At 38.5% G+C, this 11,198-nt stretch overlaps 1 protein-coding gene across 3 annotated transcripts in view; it reads left to right on the top strand.

The window, feature by feature from the left end:
* Window positions 1-11,198, top strand: part of LOC106518367 (uncharacterized) — a 44,760-nt gene continuing 33,562 nt past the window's right edge. For all 3 annotated transcript variants that reach the window (XM_074559741.1, XM_074559740.1, XM_074559739.1), the window contains 1 exon segment: window positions 1-235. In XM_074559741.1, the coding sequence (XP_074415842.1) occupies window positions 233-235 (3 nt within the window). In that variant the 5' untranslated portion in view covers window positions 1-232.

Here is an 11,198-nt window from a genome sequence, read left to right as displayed (position 1 = left end):
TGCCACATACTTCCAAGCTGGTGAAGAATGGAGCTGACTTCCCTCGTTTCTCAGTGGAGACAACTGGCTGTCATACGGATGTACTTGAGGGAAAGCCTCTGCTGTTGATACGCTGAACATGGCAACTTCTCTGGCTCATTCATAGCCCAGGTGGTGCTGTCTCTGAGAGAGGATCAACAACAGCAAGACATGAACAATACTTCTGCCTGGTAGAGGAGACACTCCTGCAAAAATGGTAAAGTCACATCTCAGTTTGCCTCCTGTGTGTTTTCCCTGTCCATTGTCTTCAGGCTCAAGTGTCCATCTGCTCCACTGACCTGCAGCAGCTCACAACTCTGCTTGCTTGCTTTCGCTCTCTTGTGGTTTTTTTCCCCCCATCCATGTGTGGGTGAAGTTATGAGCCATAATATGATTGTTTACAAACTCCAGTTCCACACTAAAACCAGACGATTTCTCCACTTTTAGTGTTTTTCTGCTCTGTTTTGCCTTTTTGGAACTTGAAAGCCTGCACAGTGGTAGTGTAGCTCTTCAGAACTTTTCTTTGTTWTTTTTTTCTCTGAGCACAGCTTCACAACACTTCACATTGAAGACACAATGAGGCTCTTTTGTTTGAAGCCTGCTTTGGATTAAGATTTAGTTGATGCAGAAAGCCCACCTGCTTTAATGAACGAGGGCAGTTTTTGTGTCAGGTTTATATGTGGGCATAATGGATTTGCCATATATCTGGGTCTTAAAAAAAGCTGAACCACTATGCTTTTTTAAAGGCAGGGMGTATGCATTTTCCAGGGACATTCAATTCTATACCATAATCAAGTAACTATGCTACCTTCAGTTGTTATGAAAACGCTGTATAGATCAAAAATACATTTGACTTTCTAAACACCTTGAATTTGGCCTCTGTCTCTTTAAGAACCTCCTACCGTTTCTGACACTCCCACTCCAGCACAACGTTTCATGCTGTTTACAAGCTTTTGTAGGAGTGTTTTTGTCATATATAATATCAGTTTTGGAACATGGCAACTCAGGATACAGTTGAACCTTTCTCGAATGATAATGTCGGACCCAGAAAGCAATTTTTCTGAGGAACCTGAGCGAGTACAGAGGCTCTTATGAGATGTTTCAACTTGGTATCTCCCAGTCATTCTCTCATACATCAATGTTTTGACCATTTTTAAGATGTGTTTTGCTAGCTTGTTGGAGCTGTGTGGCGGTGAGGCAGGGGAGGGGTGCTCTGTGGGGCTGCAGACTGAGCTCCAGGGAGGAGCTTTGTGTAAATAGGCGGTGCTTTGTACCAGCAAGTGTTTAGGCAGCTCCACATGGCCACWGGAGATTCAAGGATTTCTCAAACATGTATGAATGAGTCAAAGCGACACTATGGGTATATTTTTGATGAGAGAATGACATTATAACATGATATAAAACTAAACAAAAGTCGATTTTGCATAACACACCCTCTTTAAGGACTGGAGAGAACTGGTCTGATCCCAGTTGCAGGAGATGAAAGTAGGAATAAGTAGGAAAAATAAGGATTGGTTTTCCTGGTGGGTGCTTGATGTAACTTAATTGAACAAAAGCAAACATTTCTTCAGTGTAGAAGCACAACGTCTGGAGAAAAATGGGGAAAAAGTTCAGCTTTCCTAAAACACACTTCAGTTAAGATCTGCCTACAGGAACACAGATATGATGGATGCTGCGAGAAGTTCAAACTTGGCCGATTATCATTGTGTTTCACCCTCCTTCTCCTCCACTGCTGCACACTTGTTTAACCAGCTTTTACAGCCTGTTTGTTTTACTTAAAACATGAGTGATGTTTTCCTCTGCGACCACCACGACGTACAGTCATCTGAGCCAGGGGTCTAAATGATCTGATTGCTGCGCCGTGCAAAGACCGGGAGTTTCTATGTCGGCCAAGCACTCACAGACTGAAGAGAACCCAGACCCATTCAAGCTGTTGTATTTGCATTTAGTTACTGTGTGACGATGGCAAACAACAGTTATTCATTCACCAGCAAGGTCAAGAGCTTTTCTTCAAAAAAAAAAAAAGAGCTCAGACCTTTTCTTTCAGTGAACTGAGGATGACGTTTTGTGTTGCGCCATTCAAAGTTGTGGAAAATTAAACGTGTGTTTTATTGTTGCTTATAGATTTGTATTTCCTCTCATCTTGCCGAATACYATTAATTTGACTGTTAAATTAAATGTCCAAGTTAATTGTTTGACAAATGAAAAATGGCAGGTGGCACAATTTGTCAATCTAATTGCTAAGGGGAAAAACCCAAATTTTATTTGATTTACACTGTAAATTCTGACTAAAGGATCATTCAGAATTTTTCAGATGTACTTCTGTGGAGTTMTTATCTGTAGTCATTAACTTACCTGCAGCTGAAAGTGGCCAGAATGATCTTAACTGAAGAGTAAAACTAAAAGTCAGATAGGTTTCTAATTAGTTGTGGCACATAATTTAAATTATCTATTAGTGGTACCGAAGTGCACCATCACACTTTTTAGTGTAAAAAAACATCAACTTTTGTGCAAATAACTGACAAATACAAAAGAGGCAACAATCTAAGAGTTTATTATAGTGGAAGCATGGGCATGTATGTTTTAAATGTAGCCTCCATCAGACCATAAAATGAAGTACTCATACTTAGTTTGAGAAAAATTGTTATTGGGACACCTGTASTTTAATACATTATCTATATATTGTAAACATGTTAACATAAACTGATGATTTTTTTGGAGCTTGGAATTGTTTGAAGACTACAAAACTCTTCTTTAGCTCTTAACGCACCTGCTCTGTAACAGTTTCCCTCTGATTRTCCTAACTCTTAAAGGACCAATATTATGTGTTTCTCAGGCGTATGTATTTAAATACTATACCATAATAAAGTATCAATGTCACATTTAGCTGTTATTAAAATGCTGTTTTTATGTTTAAATAGAAAATAAACTTATCTTCTCATCACTTCCTCTACTAAACGCCTTGAAATTAGCCTCTGTCTCTTTAAGAACCTCCTCCTGCTTCTGTTCCGTCCCGTTCGGTGGGGGTGGGGGTTTGCACACCAGGGTCTCGTGCAGTTTACTTGGCATCTGAAAATACATTTCCTCAAAGGTATTTTTGATCTGAAAAGAGCTTCACTGAGTGAGAACTAATGTTGAGAGCTCAGCAGACAGTTAGGTTTCACTTTCAATTTCACCCGAGAGCCTTTAGGAGTCATGGGCGGGGTGTGTGGGGAGGACGGGGGGTGCGCTCTGCCATGAGGAAGTTCGGCTTAAAAACACGTCCCAGGAGCGTTTCTGGTCCCAAAAGGCGTTTCTGGTTTCCACCTGTTGTTTTGCTCCTCAGCATGGCTTCCTAAAAACACTGCAGGATTTCTCAAACATGCATGAATGAGTCAGAGCAAGGCTTTGGGCATGTTTTTTATGAGAGTATAACATTATAACATGATATAAAACTCAAAAAAGTTGATTTTACATGATATTGCCCCTTTAACACTCTGATCTCTTTCTACTTCAGGTAAGATACTGATGACTGATGAGTCCACAAAATCCTACATCAAACTTAAAACAGCCACAGCTTTAATTCCCTTTGTAACAGAATGAAGCAGTTATTAGTAAAATATACCTTCAGCTTACCTTTGGCACAAGCTGTCTGTCCATATTTATAAAATTAGATAGATTGGAGAAATATAAATATTAATGCAGCAATAGGTTCCATGATCTGAATGAAAGTATGAAGTTTCAGGAGCACAAACTGATTTTTCACACCCAGTTTGATATCAATACATGACACCACAATATGAGCTCTGTCTTTGTGGCAGTTTTGTTTCAAATATCAGCTGGTTGGAACAAACACATTTCTGAAGGGCGACAGAATCCAACCCAATTAGTTGAAGACTTGTGAACAAGTTTTTTGTTTAATGCAAACACTCGAGCTGTTAATAGCTAAGACACTTGGAGTGCCTTCATAGTTAAAAATTAGATCAGATTTTCTGTTTGGCACCAACTTATTTCTATTTCCTATGTTGAGAATTTAAAAAATGCAGTGTAAAAACAGCTGTGAGGGTGGGTCTAATACATTTTTTTTTGGCCAGTTTTGAACAAGACTTGCAGAAACTTGTGAGAGCGATATCATCAAAACAAATATCGAAAATATAAAATGCTTTCAGCTTGGCTTAAACCAAAAGCCTACGTGTGCACTTCTTGAAGCGCAAACATGAAATCTGATTGAAACAATCATCGGGGAAAAATAATTTCCCCAAACATTTACGGTTTTACTGCTGGTGTTGATATTACAAAACATCTGCTTTCTGGAGCTTTTTGAAGCAGATTAGTTTTAGCTTTCTTCAGTCAGGAAGTCAAAGTATGTGAGCTGTGACCTGTAATTTCACCCTGTTTATTGTCTCTGAGCAGGAAAAGTGGGTCACTCTCTACAGACACTTTGCAGAACATTTTCAGTGTTTACTCCTGGGAAAGATTACAGTTTGGATTAACACAAAAGTGTCTGAGTAAATAGTTTGAACAGTTTTGTTTAGTTTAATAAAATTTACTTCCATTTTTTTGTCAGTTACATGGCGATGTTTCATTTTGTTGTATAGTTTAAAAAATGTCTGTGTGCGCTCATGTGCGCATGTTTGTGTGTCTGTGTTGGCAAAATATCTTAGGAGGCCCAGATTTTAGATTAATTTACAGGGAATAATTTTTGTTAATGATCTTCCTCTACATCTTATTAACTTTTGAAAACCTATTCATATTCAAAATGGCCACCACACCTGCATCACCTTCCCAGATGTTGTGCTAAAATTTGGTGTAGTTGTAGCCGAGTGTCATCCACAACACACACTCCAACTTCGCACAAGATCTTTGCTAAAAACCTTAGCATTCACTGTTGGAGTCAACCTTGTTTGTCTGTTAGCAAAATATCTCAMGAACCACTGGACTTTAGGACTTTATTGATTTCTTAAGAAAGTTATCAATAGACTTTAACATTTACAACTGACTCACCTTTAGAATCAATACAATACAAATAGGCTGCCATCAAACATAATGATAACTATAACTCGTCAATTAAAAAAAATTGAGCTACAATTTTTAGTGGTAATAGCTGAGAGATATCCACAGCATACATTTTGAGGATGAGATTGTGCGTAATATTATTTTCAAGGTTTGACCAGAATACCTATAACTCTGTCATTTCTCATTATAGGATCATCATAATCCTCAACTTTGACATAAAACTTGACATGTGATATTCATTTATTTAAGGAATAGTACTTAAGATTTGACAAGGTAATAAAAACACAGATGTCAATAATAATAATAATAATAATAATAATAATAATCTTAGTAGGTCAGTTGGTAGAGCTAATACCTCTCAGCAAGAAGGTTGCTGGATCAAATCCCAGCCATAGACCTTTCTGGGTAGAGTTTGCATGTTCTGGCCGTGCATCTGTAGGTTTTATCCAGGTGCTCTAGTTTCATCCCACAGACCAAAAACATGACTGTTAGGCTAACTGTTAACTCTAAATTGACCATAGGTGTGAGTGAGAGTGTGAACAGTGTTTTGTCTCGTTTGTCTCTATGTGTGTTCCTGTGATGGATTTGTGACCTGTCCAGGGTGTACCCCGCCCCTCACACAGTGACTGCTGGACATGGGCACCAGTGACCTCGAAAGGAAGAAGCGGGTTAAGTATTGTTGATGGTTTATGTCAGCTGAGAGAGTTTTTAATATGTTAGGATTTGTTTTTGTCTTTTATCCAAACCTTTTGGCGCGTGCTCACATTGCTGCAAGTCTTTACAAATGTTTTATCAGGTGTTGTGCAACTTATTTTTTTTACCTGACTGATCCTGTAGTTGCATAATGAGATCATTTCCATACAACTTGGTTTTAATTAGMGATGCAGGCTTTTAAATTTTTTTTCCTCTTTTGCGAGAAGCACGTGTTCTCCTCTTTAACAGAAACCTGCCCTGAACTGCAGCTGTGCGTCACAAATAGCTTTTTTTCTTGTAAAGATGACAGCAGAGATTTATGCTGGATTCTGAAACATTTGGCTTATTGTTCTGAACAGACGCTTCAGGAATGACTGTCTCGTGGCTTTGTTGAGACTTGTTCTGGTTACTATAACTTATTGTTCTTTTTGCACAAAATCAACTTTTTTTTGTTGAGATTACAGATTAAAACTCTTCAAAGGTCTCAACAGTCAATTCATCTCCAACTACAGTATATGCCATTACTGGCTAAACTGAGCAACAGCTAGCTGCAAGACATTCCTGTAACCTGAGCCCATCTATGTGTTTTTCTTTGTTGTATAAAGGTATTTATGATGGCAAATAGGTTTTTCTGCTGAGTTAAGCAAGTAACAGGATTTGATCATCATCAGACAGAAGAGGCTGGATGTGTCAGAGGGTTTGACTAAGAGACGCAGTGCACATGTTTTTCATTAGGATGGAGACTCTGACTAATTTTGTCATTTTGATTATGACCATGACTGTTCCAAGACTCAGCGTTGTTTCAGTTTTAGATATTCTGTGAAACTAGCAGAGAAACTTTAAAAACTTGTAACCACAGAAAACAAAGATGAAAAGTTATGATGATTTCTTCTGAAAATGATTGCACATATCAGAACTAGTTATAGGTGAGGCCATGCTATTTTATATTATCTTAGCATAATGTCACTATAACCTGTTGTGAGCAGGACCCTTGCTTCTAAAACCTAAATAAACTTATAAATGTTTTAATGGATAGTTCATTTTTTTAAGTGGTGTCCTGTAGAAAGGTTAATTAATATCTTACCTGTTTTAGATATCTTCTTGAAGAGTCACTCTCTAGAAAAATTGAGTTTATTTCTGATTGATTGATGCTAAATCAAAAGGGAATTTCTGCTCCAATTCTTTAAGTATTTTATAGTTGGTTGCAGCTATTTGTGCTTGATCACAGTAATGGTTAGCTGATGTAAAAGTTTATAAAATTATGTCTTCGCAAACTGCTGTAAATATAAAAACTGTAGTTGTTTTAAGACAACAGCATTCTTCTGATTTTAGACTACCGGGTAGTTGTTGGCTCATTAATTAATTCATTTTGTTTCTCTAAACTGACTCTGTTCAAAAATTATCTTGAACAGGTAAGATACTAATTGTTCCCAACCTTTCTGTGGAAAAATAGAATAGTAACTAATAGTAAATAACTTTTAGAACAAAACTCATAGGGTTAAACTTTGGATTGTGCTTTTAGCAACCTAAAATGAAATTGTCTAACGCCTATTTTGTTTTTCCAGTACCCTAAGTCATTCAGAATCTTTTGTTCGGTCTGCGCTGGTCAGCTTTACGTACGATCAACAAGACCCTACATGCAGAAATCAGGCGGATCTTTACTCAAATGTCAAATCCTGCTCTTGTTTTGGTTTTAGCCTGGAGGCTGTYTACTGGCCCACTTCTTGCGTGGAACTGTGGGAACCAGTCAGAACGGACCCATCACCAGAATGCTCTGACATGTTGAAAGCATTTTCTTGATGCGTCTGTTCACTTTCCACAGTCATGTTTCAGGCATTTTACCTTTGCTAATCTTGACCTGTTCTGGCTGATGGCACAGATGCACATTGTGCTGTGACACAWACTGACAGTTTGTTTAAGCCGTGCTTCTAAATTCAAAGCAAAACAAAGTTATGGTTTCAAACAGGCAATTATTTGCTCTTCAGGAAATTTTACAAGAATCTTTAGGGGTCTACATGCTCATCAAAACAAAGAGCCAACCTTTAAAACAAATGTCTCTTGTCTGCGCTTGTATTCAGGTCGAATAGTGACCTTTGTCAGAGACTGAAGCTCTTTCTAGYGTTAAAGCACTGGCTGCACTGGACAATAGTGAGCAGGAGGGATTCCCCGTGTGGTGAATGTGAAGAGGAGGCTGAGGTGGAATGTGGTCAGCTGATCAAAAGCAACTGCCTCTGCAGAGCTGAGCTTTGGGATTTCTGCCTGACTGAATGCTACTCAGCAGATGATTGGAAGTAAAATGCTTTGGAAATTTTTCAGCATAGGGAGTACTGCAAAAAATCACATCTTTATTATTAAAGGATAAGGTTACACTCAGATAGTAACTGATGTAATGCCACTATTTGGTCAAACTGGGTGAAAGTTGAATTTAAAGTTGCATCTACATGTTAGCAAAGGGAGACAAACTAGGACAGCATGTAAAAAATTTGCAGGTACATAGATATATATGGGTAGTTTTCAGATCTTGGAATGAGTTTTTGTGGTACGGTATGAGCAATTATTATCTTACCTGTTGTAGATAACTCTTTGAACAACCTCTGTTTAGACCAGGAACGGGCAACTTGAATGATAGCCTGGTTTAAACCAGACCCTGTCCTTCACTTGTCTTTGTACAAGGGTCTGGACTTGATGCATAGAGTAGTGATTCTTGCAGGAGGCGTGGCCTCTGCTGAAGTTTAAAATGATTGGATCAGTTGGCTGTGACGTGTGTCACTGTGACTGAGGCTAAGCTAAGAAGCTAACCGGAAATCGCGTGTGCTGTAAACAAGCCTACTGAGAGGAGAGAAGTATCGAGACAGCAGAGAGCTGCTGCTTTGTCAGACAAATTTAATTTAATTTGGAAGCCTTATCAACACAGACTGGCTTCATTCACTCCCTCCACTGCCGTATGCTAAAATAACAAGCAGACACTGCACAGAAAGTCGACGTTGTTCAAAACTCCTCCTTCTGTTTGCTGATTGGCCCAGGTAAAATAAACTACAAGCAGACACTGCGCAGAAAATTGACATTCTCTTCACTGATTGGCCCGGCTAAAAATCTGCCAGCGAAATCCATCTCAATGGGAGAAATCCCAGACGGAGCAGGTAAGGGAAACTAGAATTGAGCGGAGCTGCGTAGGAAGGCAAGGGCCAGGCTACTTAAATGACAGAAGGGGCCAGAAGGTRTTGTTGACACTACCTGAGGGCCACATAGAGCTGCACCAAATGTAATAAAACTGTCATTTTAAAAATGCTTCTGTAGACACATGTTTATTAAAATAATTACTACTCTTAACAAAGTGCCCAAAAGGGCAGTAACTTCACATATGTCATTCTGAAATACACATATAACAGTTGAGCTGGAGAGCAACAGCATAAAGCACCTTGAGTACAGACTCCTGCATGGTTCAGAACTTCTGGTATAAAGTCACTGCTGTTTATGTACTTGTGACTTCAGTAAACTTGTCATATTTAGCTTTGTGCAACATGTTGTAGTGTGACTTATATTAAAATCCTTCATGGCAGACAGTGTCTTTAAGCAGACAAAGAACACAGGTTTGCCTTGAAGTTCTGTAATCAGATAATCCATCTCATTTAAACTGAAACGTAATTTTCTCTTTCCTCTGTTCTAAGCCCTGGCTAAACAACTCTTCCTCACTGGTAGAGAAGCGGCGTGTGCAAGGCGGTGTCTGCATTAGAAGAGCCATCTAGTGGCAAACTTTGTCATTACACCAATTCAGTTTCTCAGACATTTTGATAAATTTTTGTAATTTTCAAAAATTAATCTTAAAGGTGATTTGAATGAGCAGCTGCCAGTTGTCTATTCCTGATTTAGAGGAACATTTAATGATGATGATGATGATGATGATGATGATAATAATAATAATAATGTATTTTATTTATAGGTGCCTTTCAAAACTCACAAGGTCACCTCACAGAGGTCAATAATAAAATCACAATAGATCAGTAAACACAATCAAAACAATAAAATCAATTAACAAAATAATGTGCAAAGAAATAAGTTCCAACAATAAATAATAATTAAAAAAAAACAGTCTAATTCTAGACTGGTGAGGTGATGGCTAGTCTGAGCAGAGCCAAACATTAATGAACTGCTGCTTTTGAATCACTCTAAAGTCAAAAATATAGTGAGTCCTCCAGATTGTACAAATAGCAGCACAGCTAGCTGCTATTCAGGCTCACAAATAACCTCAGAATTCCACTCTGCAATGTAAAACTTCTATAAAATGTTTGACATAGGAGTTATTTTAAGGTGACAGCAATCCCCTGAGGTCTTGGCCCCATTCAAACTAGCTGTTGGTTCATCAATCCAGTCATTATAGATTTCTGTTTTTCCATAACAAAGTTGTAAAAAAGAGCTAGCTACAGCTGGTAGGGTTTTATTTTGTACATAACTTTTCCACAGAACCTAATTTTAAAATATGTGAACTATCCCTTTAAAACATAGCTGTGCAACCAGGGTTTCCATATGTGATCTGCTGAAATGTTTCCTCACTGTAATGTGATCTGTGTGGCACCATGTATATATAAARCTACACATCAGTGTTACAGTGCACAGACTGAATCAAAACACTGGCAGGGAGAGGCTGAGTTATTCAGCTCTTAGTGCTGCTTTTTATTAGACTCTACTTCAGTGGTGTAGTTAGCTTTGAAACAGACCGTAGAACCTAAATGTCAAGGGTTGCATTGAGTCCAAAACAGCTGTGATGCGTTACCATTCAAAGGCCTGCCTCTGAGGTATTCTGCTATCTATTGTGACAGATGTGCACAATCAATAAAGGGAAGAAAGGCAATCGGCTGCACTGACTGAGAACACTGCAGGGACTCAAATATTGATGTTGGTTTGAATCCAACTCTGGCTGCTCTGGSTCAACCTTTAGCAACAAATTACTGTCCATCTTACTGCAAATATACACGTTAAACTTGGATTAAAGTCGCAAGGTTGGGTCTAGTTGTAAATAAACAACGTCTGAAATGTTCCGACATTTGTTGCCAGTGTTTTATAGGCACAAATGCTTCTGTGTCTGCCAACTGGTCCCAGTGTTAACTGGTGGGAGGCCCTTTGAAGCTGCTGCACTTGTGTTTACTTGAGCTCCTCTGGTCCTGCTCGGGCCATCAGGCAGGAGTCCTGTGTGGGGTCGGGAGAGATTACTGTAACACAGCAGGGCTGGGAAGTGATTGTAGAAACAGCACGCCTGCTGTGGASCCAAAAGAAGCATCAGCCTTTTTTTAGTGTTACTATTTTAACGTGAAGTTTGTAGCTTTTTTTGTTCCAATTTGACAGAGGCATAAAATTATCATCTTCCTTTACATGCTTGTCACTTTAATCTTGTTATTTCATTATAAAAACTATAGAGATGGATATATGGTTGTATTCTATCCACAGCAAAGCCCGTTAAAAATATAAATACAAAATAGTAACTATTTATGTAATTA

The sequence above is a fragment of the Austrofundulus limnaeus genome, unplaced genomic scaffold, assembly GCF_001266775.1.
Source record: "Austrofundulus limnaeus strain Quisiro unplaced genomic scaffold, Austrofundulus_limnaeus-1.0 Scaffold60, whole genome shotgun sequence".
Classification (NCBI taxonomy): Eukaryota; Metazoa; Chordata; class Actinopteri; order Cyprinodontiformes; family Rivulidae; genus Austrofundulus; species Austrofundulus limnaeus.
This window is presented reverse-complemented; position numbering and strand designations above follow the sequence as displayed.